Raw genomic sequence first — 15,171 nt, 5'->3', positions numbered from 1 at the left:
TTTCTCTTCGTATCTGTTGCGAGCCGAGTGAGATTTCATTAAATAATTTTATTTTGATATTTTTAGTAGCTTTAGAACATTTTTTTACAAATAAATTATGAGAAAAATAATAACATTTTATGTTAATAATATTATTTTAAATTCTTTTCAGGTTAAGATATGAAATATTTTACTGTATTATTTTCTTTATAAACTTTACTTTTTTATCAATGTTGTTGATGTCTGTAAATGTTTTATGCCAAAATATTTGTGACCTCACTCGCGCAGAGTCGCTTAAAAATATAATTGTAAGAGCATGAGTCGCGTGGTATAGATACTAAGTTACTAATGAGATAGTTTTATCTGACAAGTAGAAAAGTGCCTAATTGACCTCGAATACTTTTTATTTTAAGTAGACGCATAACGGTTAGATGTGTTGCCATAGATAAAAATATGACCTTAGTGCGTTCCACGACAATGTTTGCCTTATATTCTGAACTTTTAGAACGTAATAGTGATTAATAATAAATATAATTTCGGCCCGACACAGATCGAACGAGTCGACAAAATGCAATAAATAAATTATAATCCGTAATAGTTAACTGTAAGAAATGACATGAAACTAAACGCTATGTGCACTTATCTGACTAAACTTTGTTTTTGTTAATCAACACTTTCGTTTAAAGCAATGCAATATTGTAAACATATTTATTAAAGAACCAGAACTTACGATGTTGTTTTATTTTAAATTTAAATAAGCTCCAGTCACTTTAGCCTAACAGATGTTCCGAATTTGGGCTTGCCTACCAAAGACTACCGTGTAAGGATCGGTGTGGACGGGGACGAATAATCCCCCAGAGGCCTCGGGCATTTTCTTTACGGATACGGATACCGGATACGGATCACGCATGCTCGAGCTTGCGCGCGACCTCGCTTAGTAACGTAGTCGCCCATTTCTACACATTACGTTCATTAGATTCAGACCAGTCACAGATTGACCAGCCTCAGTATTGAAATCCCTTTTGGCTTCGTTGACACCGCCAGGAAAATACCATAGGAATAAATTCTATGGTATATGCGAAATTTGACTTCAGTTAAGGATAGCAACATTTTCAAATAGGGTATAAAATAAAACACTTTTGTTATTGAATGGAATTTAAAATTTATTAAACCTACCTATCTAGTAATATTCATAATCTTCACATCTCTGTTACACATTTGTATCACATGGATTTGAAAATTATTTTGTTAAAAAATATCTACTATGATATTAAAAGCTATAATGCATATTTTTGTAATAAATAAAATAATTAAAACAATTTGATCTCCATTGTGTGAGTGTGAACGCATGTCTCAATTGGTTATCTACTACAACATTCTATTTCTAAATTTAACAATAAAAATTTGAAAGAATTTGTTGGACCTACCTACCTAAAAATTAAATAAAATTAAAAATATGTATATATATTAAGTAAAATAGTCGAATGTTGTTATTATGCTCATGCGAAAACCACCAATCAAAAGCCTTTTAAACTACCTTGGTCCTTAAACAAACTAAAAACAAAATGCAAACTGTAAATATTGTTTAAAAAAAGTTGAATAAAATAATAGCTTAAAACGAGGATAAAACAACACAACAACAAGAACCACACCACGCCTGTCGGTCACTCGGTGCGAGCGGTGCGAGTGATGCGGGCGACACGAGCGACACACCGTGCCCTTCGCCCGCCTGCCGCATGTCGGTAGCGTCCCATTGTACATTTCCTTACGTATTGTGACATACAAACGACATTCAAATTTGTAAATTATGTATAAACATATTTCTAATCTTCTCTTTGATGTTAGTGAAATGCACAAGTCAGTAGACTAAACTAAATCACTCTAGGTACAGATAGGATCCACGCGATAACTATAGCAACTACAAAATTTCATCAACAAAATTACACTCTCCATGTGATAAAGATTTCTATATAAAAATAAATATCGACTCTAATACACATCTAAATCTCAAATTATTTAGCAAGCTAGACTATAACACGCTATGGCCACACAGAACATTTTGTTTCACACTACATCCAATTACAAACGCGATATTTGTGACGATCTCTTACACTCACTACCGTACTCATACCTTACTTAGAGAGCGTCCACTCGAAATACAATGAAGCGACTGTACGTGTGACGCCATTCAAATGAGACTCCGGCCCTCTCCGAAACATCCGAGTCTAGAAGCACTCGCCAATTATAATTTATCACAACTTCCGACATCAAGGTGAGATACAATTTAGAATCAAATTTAAGAATTTCTGTTCGTTCATTTTAGTACGATTGAGCGCAAACGTTTTTGTCAAGCCAGTTAATTATACATATCTGAATGGAAGGTAAGAATGTTTAATTGCTTACTTTTATTATTAAGTTTACTTTAAAGAACTTATTTTTTCTTAATAAATAATTGTTTTGCTCAAAGATTGATTGAGTCACTGTTAATTACATATCCTTACAGTCACTTCGTTATGAATGTATCTCGGCCATTAGATTTTTTTGTATCATGGCCTAAATTTGCAAACTTTTTCTACTTTTGAATATTCACGCTCAATAGTCTTAATAACCGCTTCAGTATTACGAATTCGTGATTTCATAGTTAAAATTAATTCAAAAGTTATATTTTTCCCTGTTACAACTAACGTTACATATCACACCATTCAAAGCTTTCTTTAGCGAGATCCTTTATCAATACAATCACAAAAACAAGCCAGTATACAAAATGTACCGTGTCGACATAATTGTACAAGGGCAGCGACGCATAGCGGAGCCAATTTATAAGGCAGTCGGTTTCTTAGGTACTTATATCTAACTGAACAGTTTGTATAGGATTGATCAAGCAGGTGCACGCAACCGATGCTAATAAACCCAAAAGATATGTGCAGCAAATACATTTCAAACACTGTGTACATACAGATATTAGAACGGTCTGATGTTTGTTCCTTAATGAATATGAAGTTCAAGTTTTAGCCTCATCCACATTAGCTCAGGCCCGTGCCCCCGCGTTGACAGACGAAAGCTTATCTCCATAATAACATTACAACAAACGTCTCCGCTGCGCGCCGCGCCTTCAACATTGAATATATCTGAATATTATAAAAGGCGGCTGTGGTCATATTGCTTCTGTTTACGATACAAGACGCTTCTACACACTTAAAAACAATGTCCATTACAATTTGAAAACACTACTTAAATCTAAGTTACATCTAAGTTAAATTTGTTATTACTATTACAATATTATATCCATACAAAAAAACTTTAAAAGATTCATAGTATAAATATGTTTAGCTCTTTCACCGCCATGTGACGCAAATTAATGAAATGCGAAATAAAAGCTTTTAATTATTGTTGTCGTCGAAATGACCATTCAATAAAACCAATAGGCGAGAGATTTGATATTGGTCTTAATGATATAAATACGAAGCGGAAACTAATTATAGGTACCTAATTAGACGAATATACTACAACGCAAGTCCAAAAGCTATTTAATTAGGTCGACCACCGTGTCTCTCTCTTGCCTAGTGGAAGGATTAAATGCAAGCACAGTAGCGACATCTACACACCAAATGCAAATTTTTGGAGAATAAAAAAATGGGTATCGCCCGCGGCGGTGTAAGAGTTAAAATAGCAAAATTGAAATAAACATGTATCTATAAAACGTGTTATAGGAAATTTGTTAAAATTACAGTAGAATGTTTAAATATAACAATAAAGGATATTCGACTTGCGGGCCAAACATCTGAAGATAAAACGGGTCAGATTATAAGACATCAGTAACAGTAAAAAGCATATTTCTGTTTGCGTGACACTTGTAACGATTGCATGTTTGTAATATTATGTTTTTACAACAATTAAATTATTTTGGTAAGTATCAAATCCTTATAAACGAGGTAGTGCAATTCACCGAGCTTTAGAGCGATTACCACCATTCAAACCCGCGTTCACATTTAGACACGCGTCGTCAAACTTAAGGACGGCTGGTAATCTTATTGTTGTTCTATAAATAAGATACTTTTGGATATCCATCCATCCCAATAAAGGTGCATTTTCACGTCAAGATTTTAGATTTTATATAAAAAAATTAAACGACAATAAAGCAACGTAAATTCAAATGTCGCTGTACTCAATTTAGTTTTTCATGTAAAATCTGTGGTTGGCACGTCATAATACATGACATCCGTGGGGTCACATTGATACTAACTTCATAACTCTAAACAAATGTGGATAATTGGGCACAAAAAAATTAAGAAATCGGCCAATCAAGTTCAGTCACCGCAAAGTAGACCTTATTTAGACAGCAACAAGGTACAAATGAATCATTATAATGATCATCTGCCGTAATAACATTGTATTACAGACACAAAGGTTTACAAATTTGTCACGCAAATAGTAACGAGCATAGGTGTGTATTTAAAAAATAAATAACTAATGCAACATTATAACAAATCATTTTCATGTAGCAATTCATGTCATAGTTAACCAATTATTCATAATTTTCTTGAAAAATCACAGTTTCTATTAGAATCATCAAGTAGACCAATGGCAGCGTAAAAGAGTACTTATTATTAAATTTGATATAAGATTTTATTAAAGCTTTAAATAACTCTACTTTAGTAACATTATAACTATGATCTATCATGTCTTATTGTGTTTACGTTGACTTTTCTACGTTTTTAATTATCACGCAAGAAGCTGTATAAGAAAAAATATTTTTTAAAGAAATTTTAAGGTACTTGTTAACACGGGGCCGAGTCACGGATAGCTTTATATAGCTCTATTAACGTTGATCAATTCTTCTAAGCCTATGGAATATAAAATATTTAATGGAGTTTGCAAGCCATCTATCCTGAACATTTGAATACCTCACGTGCGGACTCTATGACACGTAACTTCTTTAACATGTTATAGACTAACAACCAAATATATGCTATTTAAATATATAAATATATCATCTATCAGTACTAAAATATTATTTATATCAACATTTACAACACGTGGCACCTGGGAACCATTTGCGACATTAAATATTCTTCAAAGTAATTAGGTTCAACATATTTAGGCGATTTATATCTACAAATTGTGTTTGCGTTTCAAGACATTTAATCCTATTTTATCATTTATTTTTTAAATACACACCCTTTAACTATCTTCAAAAATGATAGTTAAATGCGTTAATGTGCTATTCAAAGTATTAAAGTGTAAACATGTTCATTTTCTAAAACGTTTTTAGTCAGAAAAATATTACTTCTAAATATTTAAATGTTTCAACATTATACAATATTTCTGTAAGAATTTATCATCAATGTGGAAGCTAACGTTAGGATAATTCAATATAAATATATATCTAGTGATTATTTGGGAATGTTAACATAAAATGCTACGATTTGTAAATAAACCTACTCAAACACACAATCTCAGCAAACGGCAGACAAATGTCATGATTTTATTAAATAATAAAACTATATACTGCCAGTAAGCTTATCCTTAGTCGAGCATGCTTGGCGTGTGAGCGATGGCGCGGGGCCCTGCGGGCGGCCTCACGCGCCAAGCTCGCGCGGCGGGAGCTGCGGCCGCGCGCCGGACGAGCGGTCGCACGAGCGCAGCGCGCGGCGGTTACAGTTTCAATCGATACTACTCGTATAAAACTTAGAATACTTACAATACCATGTTCATATAATAATTTCTTTCGAAAAATACTCGTTTGCCCATTAAGTTTCCATCAATTCGTTGACGTAGTCTTCGCTGGAGATAGCGAGAACAATAAAAATAATTTAAAAACGATATAAGATTCTTTTTTTTTCGCGAATAGCTGCGAGCAAACGCTTGATACAAATTGATTATGAATAATCCATACAAGTCACAAGATTTTCATAGAAATCTGGTCAATGAAGCACATAATGCTCTGTCTACAAAAATATATACAGCTTGTTTCAGTATGGGCTTTAAGTGAAATATGCAAGCAGTGACTCGTGGAAGATGTGTTGCGCGCGGGCGTCGCACGAAATACATCTGCCACGCTCACAAGATCGATACATTAATACAAAAATTTGGTCCTTAGATGGTAAATATATTAGTGAAAGTAAAAACGAGGAAGGCGAAACAAGCCACGAGTTCTGATCACGGCGGCCGCACTACTCTCAGTACACCATAATATTATTACTCTAATCTGAATATGTAAAATGATTTGTAGATATATCTGTATAAAACTAAATACTACTTTTAATATTCTCCAATATTTATAATCACTAATGTTCATGGCCGTGCTTCCATCAATATCAATACATAATATATAACTTACATATAAATTGAGTCACATTGAGAATATCCAAATCGATACAAAATTTTCTTAACATCTACGATCATTGGTGAAAGCATAACCACAAAGTATAACTTTCAAGATAAAAACCTTTTAAATGCCTATAATATATATTTTGTATGTTTGTTTACGAGTAAAAGCAACAAACAGTCCACTAACACGAGAGGCTAAAAACAAAAATGTTAACATCAAAAGCATCATACTGATAACATTATATTTCTAGTATATATGCTGGATATAAATATCATTCCATCTGATAATAATATATATCGATACAGGAAATATATTTGTACATAGTGTCTGCAACTTTGGTGAGCAGGTGAACGTGGAGTGACAACAACAATGGAACTGGTCGGACAGCGTCCAGAAATATTAGTTTTACGGACGTACACGGCAACGCGCGAATTAGAACTGTATATAAAAGGTATCCCTAGGCCTTACAATATGTTATGATTATTGCTAACGCGAGATGCGTTTAGCTCGTCTACTTGCAATTAGAAAAACGTTGTCAAAATCCGATGCAGCAGGTGCGTGGCTACTGGTGATGCTGCACGGGCGTCTGGCAGTAGGGGCACTCGTCGCAGGTGTTGGCGCAGGCGTCGCACAGCACGTAGTGGTTGCAGGGCGCCAGCGTCACGCTGCGCGGCTGCTCCTCGCAGCCCATGCACTTGGTGGCCGTCTCCAGGTACAACACCTTCTCGATGTCCTCCAGCTCGGCGCGCGCCTGCAGCTGCAGCGCCTTGAGCGCGGGCAGCGGCAGGCCGCGCAGCTCGCGCCGCGGGCCCAGCGCCGCCGCCGCCGCGCGCGCCGCGTCCAGCTCGCGCCGCAGCGACAGCGCGTGCGCCAGCGCGTCGTCCCGCTGGCGCTCGGCCAGCGCGGCGGCGCGCGCGGCCTCGTCGGCCTCCCGCTTCCAGGCCTCGCAGGCCGAGCGCGCCTGCGCGATGCGCTCGTCCCAGCGCGCCACGGCCGCGCGCGACGCCACCACCTCCTCGCGCAGGCGCGACAGCTCGGCCGGCGCCGACGGCGACGCCGACGGGAACTCGAACACCCCGCCGCCCCCGCCGCCGCCGAAGCTGCCCGCCTTCATGGCGTGAGCATTGAACAAGCGCTCGGTGTCGTTAGTGTAGCGCAAGAACGGCGGCAGTGGCGAACCGCCGGGCGGCGGACTGAAACCGCGCAATCCTCCGCGTGACTGCGGGATGTTGACTGGGGCGGAGCCTCCTAGCAGACCTTCGCCGTCGGACAAATCTCGGTCCAACGATGCCACCAAGTTGAGCGGGTCATCCAGATGCAAATCGTCGAGTGCGTTCCCGACGACCTCCTGCAACACGGTGGCATCGAAGGTGGCGCGCGCGGGCCAGACGGGATGCTGCGGCGGCGCGGGCTTGTGTTCGTCCCGCGGGCCGGCGCGGCCGCCCGAGCCGCCGGACGACGTGGACGCGCACTCCGAGCCGTCGCCGCTGCCGTTGCTGTGCGGGGCCGTGGGGGACGCCGTGCGGTGCTCAGACTTCTTGTCGGGCGGCAGGGCGGACGACAACAAATCGGCCAAATTAGTACCGCAGTCCAGCGGGCCACCCAACTCGCGAGCGCCCAACTCTTCAGCTGTGGACACAAAAAATGTGAGCCGGCAAAAGAAGACGCATTAATACAAATTATGGTATAACAATAATGACTAGCACCACTTACGTTCAACATGAGCGAATGCACAGAACAGACCACGCGGGCAGTATCCAGCCTGCTGCACGTCATTACACTTGGTAGACTTGTAGATCTCAGGGTGGAATTGCTGTTCGGTACGTGTATGACAGTAGCCGCAGGCATCGCCTGCTTCACAATTACTAGGCTCACCCCATTCCTCACCGTGCTTTACATTTGGGCAAGGTGTACTACGATATTTATACTTTCTTGGTGATCTACGTTTATCCTGAAAGTTGCGTTTTGTGTAAGTAAATTTAGCCTTACATATAATAGCTCAAATCTTAATCAAAAATTTTGCTGGATATTGAATATGATTTTAAACATGATACTTACTTTACTATTGTGATATTGAGGACATGCATATCCTTGTCTACATAACCTAGGCGGTCGATTACACGGTTCTGTCTTATATGATGATAGAACATAATTTGTATCTGGAATAAAAACTCTTATTAGTATCTTAACACAAAGTACATTGAAGTGACAAGATGAGATGTTGTTAGTTTGGTACCTTGCCACTTGGGGTCTTCCTTCTGCAGGTTGCGCTCGCGGTCGAGCGCGTTGGGCGCGGCGGCGTCGCCGTCGGCCGCGTCGGGGTTGTCGAGCGCCTGCAGCTCGCGCATGTCGAGCACGGGCGGGCGCAGGTCGGGCGCGCCGTGTGCGAAGGCGCAGTGCGCGCCGTTCTTGGTGCACAGCCCGCGCGCGTCCGTATCGTGCACGCACATGCATGTCTTGTAATACCGCAGGTGGTAGCGCCGCTCCGTGTCGCCCGCGGTGCGGTGCAGGTATGGGCATCTGTAACAACAAATAACACCTCACTTCACTATGTACTGTAAACATCATATTCTGTTAATAGAACATTCTAAAATGGTAGGCTTGCCACTAGATTGGCTAACATTGATCATATTGAAATTAGGTTACTTGGCTTTTCATCCATTTTTATAGTAGACTTATGTCACAATTAGGAAAATGGGTTTATTTTGTTTGTTTGTTTGTACATCAACATTTATTTACACTTACTTAAAATATTACTTTCACTATCATAAAGAATATAAAATGGTTTTTACAAACATTATATAAACCCAGGCTGATAACAAGTGTAACAACCAAAAATCCACTGATAAAGAAGTGAGATGATTTTTTACTAAAATATTAATTGTAAAAATAATCAGACTTTCAATGGTTTAAGTTACAAGAGAACTTACTACTTTATTGAATACAGAAGAAATTAGGGTAATATAAGATTGTTTATTCCAAAAAGACACAATTTCTTAAATTTGTTGATGTTTTTAGGTTTTCAACCAAAGTTTTTGAAACAAAGTAACATAATATTATCGTCTCTAATACCAAAAAATTAGCATTTCTATGGTTAAGCAGAACTTGTAATAGAATATGCTTTTTCTACTATATAGGAGAATCAATTGTAAACACAGGGTATTGTCCATTTTACACTATTTACACTATGTTATAAAATTGCTTTGTGGTACAGTTTAAGTTGACAATTATTAGTTAATTTCAATATGTGTTAGGTTCTTAGCAGCCTTTTTCCTTTAACTAAGACTGTAGCAAACAGATTTTTTTTAGATTGCATAATGTTGTTTGCTATACCAGCCACTGTTATGGAGTGCAAAAAGAACTTTCTAGATTCAAGTAAGAAAGCAATCCAGTTAGACCAACTTCACTACTTATTAGAAAATATTACACCTGCACTTTAATCAATTACATATAAGAATGTTTGCCTTAACAATATTTTGCTGAAATTACAACTAAATATGTAGAAAGCCTATGTAACCTCAATCAATATTTTTATATATATTTTTCTAACTACCCACAACAAATGATAATAGCAGTCAATGAAAACATATTTGAATATGTAAATCAATTATTCCAGTACAGATAGTAGGTATACTATTTTTATAAATATGATGCATATAAAACTTTTACAATTTACAACTGGCCAAAAATATTGTAGGTACATGATTATTTTTAATACCCAAATACTCTTACAGTGATTTAATAAAAGGTTAATATTTATAATACTGAAGTTACAAACTTGCATTAATGGTAAATCTCACAAATAACTAAATCTTTATTGTGACTCAAATTTCAAAACAAATATGAACAATGGGCGACATCAATATTACGTTACCAAAACACAACGCCATAACATGCCGCGAATGTATACCGCAACTGCATCTTTGTAAATTGGTCGGATTGCATTTCAGATAGCAGTAAACAAAATGTTATGGAAACCAATTAGTTTCAAATACATCGTGACTGTCGAAAATATTTATCCATACAAAGGTTAATTCGTTATTTTGTACTTTTAAACAACATTTCATGAATGATCCATGATAAAGAGAAAGGAAAACAAAGCAACGACACTCACTCGTCCCCATCCTCGCAGATGCCCGAAGTCTCGTTATATTTTGTACAGTAGTTATCGGCGCTGTAATTGAAAGTCCCATCTCTTTTTCTAACTGGCCTTCGTCTTCTTTGGTTATTAAAATGCCAATGAAAACAAGTGAAAGGCCTATGTTGTGTACATTTATGTTGTAAGAAAGACGGACACTGCTCTACACGAAACTCCTTTAGATATCTGGAACATAAAATCGTAGACTCAGAGCTAATACACTATATTGTAAGTCCTTCGAAACACTATCACTTCACATTAAAATAGAATAGAAACATGAAATTACTTATAATGGTTTGGTTTTTCTGTTTGAGCTGCTAACAAAGGTTTAGATTCCGACGGCATTTTGGAAAACTATTATTGCGCCTCTCGCGTCGCGCAGGGCACGCTCACCGACGACCAATTAAAATTCAATATACGATCACGTGATACATAATATTTTAGAAAGGTAAAAAATGTAAATAGAGTTCTTGTATTATCAAAATACTACTAAAATCATTTAAGAATTTAATTTTAAATGGCCTTGAACTTATACAAGCGTTATCTCACAAGACGAACTTAATTTCGGCAACAAAAAAAAGTTGAACGCAATCAATTGACAGAACTGTCAAGTTGTATGTTTTCTATTTGGTTCACTCTACTCAGTAGCATCTTTCTTTGGAAAGAAAGAGATAAAAAATAGGACAAAGAAACTTGTGCACCAACAATAAACCAAAACGACTAGTATTACCAATGATAACAAAACGGAAAAATTGAAAATTCATCTGTCATTTTGTATCAGAAAACTAAAAAGCATCATAAAAGTTCAAAATTATTGTGCATGATAGAATGTCGAAAAATAGCATTTAGCTTGTTTAAAATTTATTATTCATGAAACCTTGGACCTGTCACGATACTATTCTAACATTAAGCACGATCACGATACTTATCAGGGCAAAACTTAGCTAAATAAATATGAAGGAGTTTTGTCAATTTTCAGTGTTAAACTTAAAATATTTGTATGCCGGTCCCGGCTAGACATAGCGGTCATTTCTATTGATGAAACACCTATTTACTACCTATATTCTACGAATAAAGACTTTGTATTTGTATAAGTACAATACATCGCTTTCATTTCCTTGTTAAATGTTTAAACTGCTTTTTTTAAGATCACATACTAAAATAGTTGGTAATACGTGTGTAACTGCATTTAGCTGAAATCATGAGACTGGATTTAGTAATATGGTAAGTGTGTTTAAAGCTTTAATAAAAAAAAAAACTTAGAATGGTTTTGTTTGGCAACATTAAAGTGTTACAACCAATCACAGCACTTGTACAAAAGAGTCACAGATGAAACAGCCAATCAGAGGTCTTTTATTAACAACCAATCAAACACAGTACTTTGCTCAGCTTTCAACCAATCGGACGTTAGAAACATTGGCGTCAGTTTCACCCGCCATTCCTTCTTTCGACGCCATCTTGAGCATATGATCATTGTTGTTGGTCGCTTGATCCAGTTTATATAAATATTTGTGGTTAATCTCTTACAAATATCTCAAAAAGGTGTGTAATTTGGTAAATGTTTGTATGATAATCAAGTGTAATTCAAAAGTGACTCACTCAGTACTAGGGAGTTAGATATTTCCGTGGTTGTGATTTCGAGAGTCCCTGTTGAAATCGTTGCGCGCCTTTGTAACATAATTTTTCTGTTTTAGTGAATAATGGCTCGTACCAAGCAGACGGCCCGTAAATCTACCGGAGGTAAAGCTCCGCGTAAGCAGCTGGCCACTAAGGCGGCGCGTAAATCAGCGCCAAGCACTGGTGGAGTCAAGAAGCCCCATCGTTATCGCCCTGGTACAGTAGCGCTTCGTGAAATTCGTCGTTACCAGAAATCCACTGAGTTGCTGATCCGTAAATTGCCATTCCAACGTCTGGTGAGAGAAATCGCCCAGGATTTCAAGACCGATTTGCGTTTCCAGTCCGCTGCCATTGGCGCTCTGCAGGTAAGCATTACACAGTCCTATAGTTGACTTCCCATACCCTAAAAGTAAATTCAAAACTAAATATGGCATCTTTTTTTCATTTCAGGAAGCTAGCGAGGCTTACTTGGTGGGTCTGTTCGAAGACACCAACTTGTGCGCTATCCACGCCAAACGTGTCACTATCATGCCTAAAGATATTCAGCTTGCCCGACGAATCCGTGGCGAGCGTGCTTAAATTTTTTTTCTATAGTAGAGGTATACTTTAATCATAAATTATTTGTAATTCAATAGATCTAAATTCCATAACATTTTTGTAATGTAACATTTATTTTATTAACTTCATATTCATTAAGATAGGGTGCAGCAGAACTGAGTTTTTATATTAAATACATTCTTATTGTATAAGTTGACTATGCACATGTTGGTTATACCATTGAATTTATTCAATGGTTCAAGTAGACCATACATGAGCACAGCCGTATTTTAGTAATTTTACTTCTTAAGTAGTTTAATAGGTAATGTTGTCAACCAATGTGTGAGAATTCTGTGTTTGGCATTAATTAAGTGGCATCTAATGATGTATAATGAGTAAAATTGGTGTTTATTAATAATAAAATAATATGATTAGGGTCTAAACATTTTGTTTTTCTTACCTACACGCTATCATTACTCACCAACCTTATGATTAATTTATTCAGTATTACACATCATGTTACACAATATTGACTAGTACCAGACTATAATACTGACTGACTGACATACAGTCCAGTCTATAATTAGCTTTTAGTCTCAACTAATTCTGAAAAGTCATTTCAACAGTATTTTCTAAAACATGAAAACTTTTTCCCATAGATTAATAAGGAATAGAAGTGTCATTACCACCTCTCAATAAGGGAGAATGATACCAGTAAATTATAATACTTGCTGAAAGATGCACAAGTTCTGTCACTGAAATTATTTATGCAAGCTTATCTTACCAGATCACAGATGATTAACAAATCCATTATCTAAGCAACAAATACTTTTCCTGAGTGGTCTGCTTCTTACAAGGAGCTTAATCTTAATATATGTCAGTAAATTTGATGCTGCCCTTATGGGCACTACCCTAAACAATTGTAATTCTCTGTGGGGGGTAAGCTGGCCAGGTGAAATGGCCCATATAGTTATTAATCACCTGCTTAGGTTTAAAAAATAGCATGGTAAAATCAGAAGATAATAATAAATAATAAAGGCTCTAATGTCCATCTGTCTTTTTGTCACTTCACTATAATGGTGATTGGTGACTCACCGTTGTTAGACAAGTAAAATTTTCAATGATGAAGAATTTTTGCTACTACCTTTAAAATAATTAATTCATTTAAAAAATATTTTTCAAAAGAAAGAGCTCTCTCCTGATGTATGTAATCAGGTACCTATCGTGAATATTTACAATTATTAAGCAATAATGCTACATTATTGTGCAATGTATTATTATGTACCATGCATTGCATCACCACCAAGACGCAGCATGCTGTGCTGCTGAATTTGAGCAGTTTCATTTGCAGAGGTATAAATTAAATTTGAATTATATCTAGTAATAGCAGTTGCCTGTGACTTCGTCCACGTGGTTAGAAGATATAAGGTATGATTTATACCTGCCCTGTTTTTTCCACATTTTCCATTGTATCTTCGCTCTTATTAGTCGCAGCGTGATGGTTTATCACCTAAAACCTTCCTTGATGAATGGTCTATTCAATACAAAAAGAATTTTCAATTTGAACCAGTAGTTCCTGAGATTAGCGCGTTCAAACAAACAAACTTCAGCTTTATATATTAGTATAGAAGCATAAAACGACTTATTTCATAAAGAATTGCAATAATGGCACTTAACTGCTGGAATAGCCGGAATCTAGTTACGAACCACTTTGTCAGCACTTTCGGTGATTCTGTGCATGAAACTCTAGTGTATAAGATAGATTATTATTAGTCAGAACATAAACTGCAGGAGAATGCCTACACTTTCGTAGTTTAAAATGGGTAAGGAAACAGAGCGAATAAAAGTCAATATAAACTAAATATTCTATTTAAATAATGTGTAGGTGCATGTACATGACTATTTCTCTTAACTCTATGCGACAAGCTTTTTTTCTGCTACTTCTAATTCTTGAAGTCGTTTTTCTATGTCTTCAACACTTTTTCCGTGCTCTTTGTTAAATCTGTAGGACTGTAGAAGTTGTTCTTTTTCTAGACCTTTAATTCTATCGTACAATGTTTTATTGAATTCCTGGTCGACATCGTTTTCTTCTCGCAAGACACAGAAGTATATTAAAAATACTGCAACACTGCCGATTACAGAATATGGCTGATACCAAGGCATGGAAGAGTCCACTTTCTTAAAAACAGTAGCGACTGCCCTCCGTGCTGCTGGACTCGTTGAAAATTTGATTGGTTCATTTTCACTATTTTTTATTTCACTACTGAACGTTCTACGACCTCTGCAGAAGCGGGTAGGTGTTCTGAAATAAAATACGTTATTTTAAGTAAACCCTCACACAGTACATTTACATTCTAAAGGAAGGTTAGTTGGAAGAAAAGCATTATACTACTATGCATAAACAAATACCTCAATACGTTACAAATTTGCCTGTTCATTTTCACAATTTTATTGAACGTTTTCTATCATTATAAATACACTGAAATCGGCAGAGAACGCAAGAGAACACTATAATAAGTTGTTATTTAATAATTTGACACATTCACAGTGACACCTGACAGGAAAAAAA

The 15,171-nt window shown here is 36.9% G+C and overlaps 3 protein-coding genes across 4 annotated transcripts; 1 reads left to right on the top strand and 2 right to left on the bottom strand.

The window, feature by feature from the left end:
- Positions 1-1,116: 1,116 nt before the first annotated feature.
- LOC113492193 (putative E3 ubiquitin-protein ligase UNKL) lies at positions 1,117-11,072 on the bottom strand. Of its 2 annotated transcripts, none has more exons than XM_026869544.1 (6): positions 10,735-11,072; positions 10,425-10,661; positions 8,547-8,830; positions 8,369-8,469; positions 8,024-8,261; positions 1,117-7,939 (listed from the first exon to the last, which is right to left on the bottom strand). In XM_026869544.1, the coding sequence occupies exons 1-6, from the start codon at positions 10,791-10,793 to the stop codon at positions 6,873-6,875; spliced, it is 1,986 nt and encodes a 661-aa protein (XP_026725345.1). In that variant the 5' UTR covers positions 10,794-11,072; the 3' UTR covers positions 1,117-6,872. The 2 variants fall into 2 exon arrangements, with proteins under 2 accessions (XP_026725345.1, XP_026725346.1); XM_026869545.1 differs by having other exon boundaries at positions 10,425-10,634; positions 10,735-11,071.
- Positions 11,073-11,878: 806 nt separating this feature from the next.
- On the top strand, positions 11,879-13,045 carry LOC113492192 (histone H3.3). The gene is made up of 3 exons (XM_026869543.1): positions 11,879-11,990; positions 12,143-12,430; positions 12,516-13,045. Exons 2-3 carry the CDS (start codon positions 12,149-12,151, stop codon positions 12,642-12,644), a joined length of 411 nt encoding a protein of 136 aa, XP_026725344.1. The 5' UTR covers positions 11,879-11,990; positions 12,143-12,148; the 3' UTR covers positions 12,645-13,045.
- Positions 13,046-14,455: 1,410 nt separating this feature from the next.
- Positions 14,456-15,146, bottom strand: LOC113492191. Its single transcript, XM_026869541.1, has 2 exons — positions 15,012-15,146; positions 14,456-14,904 (listed from the first exon to the last, which is right to left on the bottom strand). Exons 1-2 carry the CDS (start codon positions 15,038-15,040, stop codon positions 14,517-14,519), a joined length of 417 nt encoding a protein of 138 aa, XP_026725342.1. The 5' UTR covers positions 15,041-15,146; the 3' UTR covers positions 14,456-14,516.
- Positions 15,147-15,171: the final 25 nt, after the last annotated feature.

Source organism: Trichoplusia ni, chromosome 3 (assembly GCF_003590095.1).
Source record: "Trichoplusia ni isolate ovarian cell line Hi5 chromosome 3, tn1, whole genome shotgun sequence".
Lineage (NCBI taxonomy): Eukaryota > Metazoa > Arthropoda > Insecta > Lepidoptera > Noctuidae > Trichoplusia > Trichoplusia ni.
This window is presented reverse-complemented; position numbering and strand designations above follow the sequence as displayed.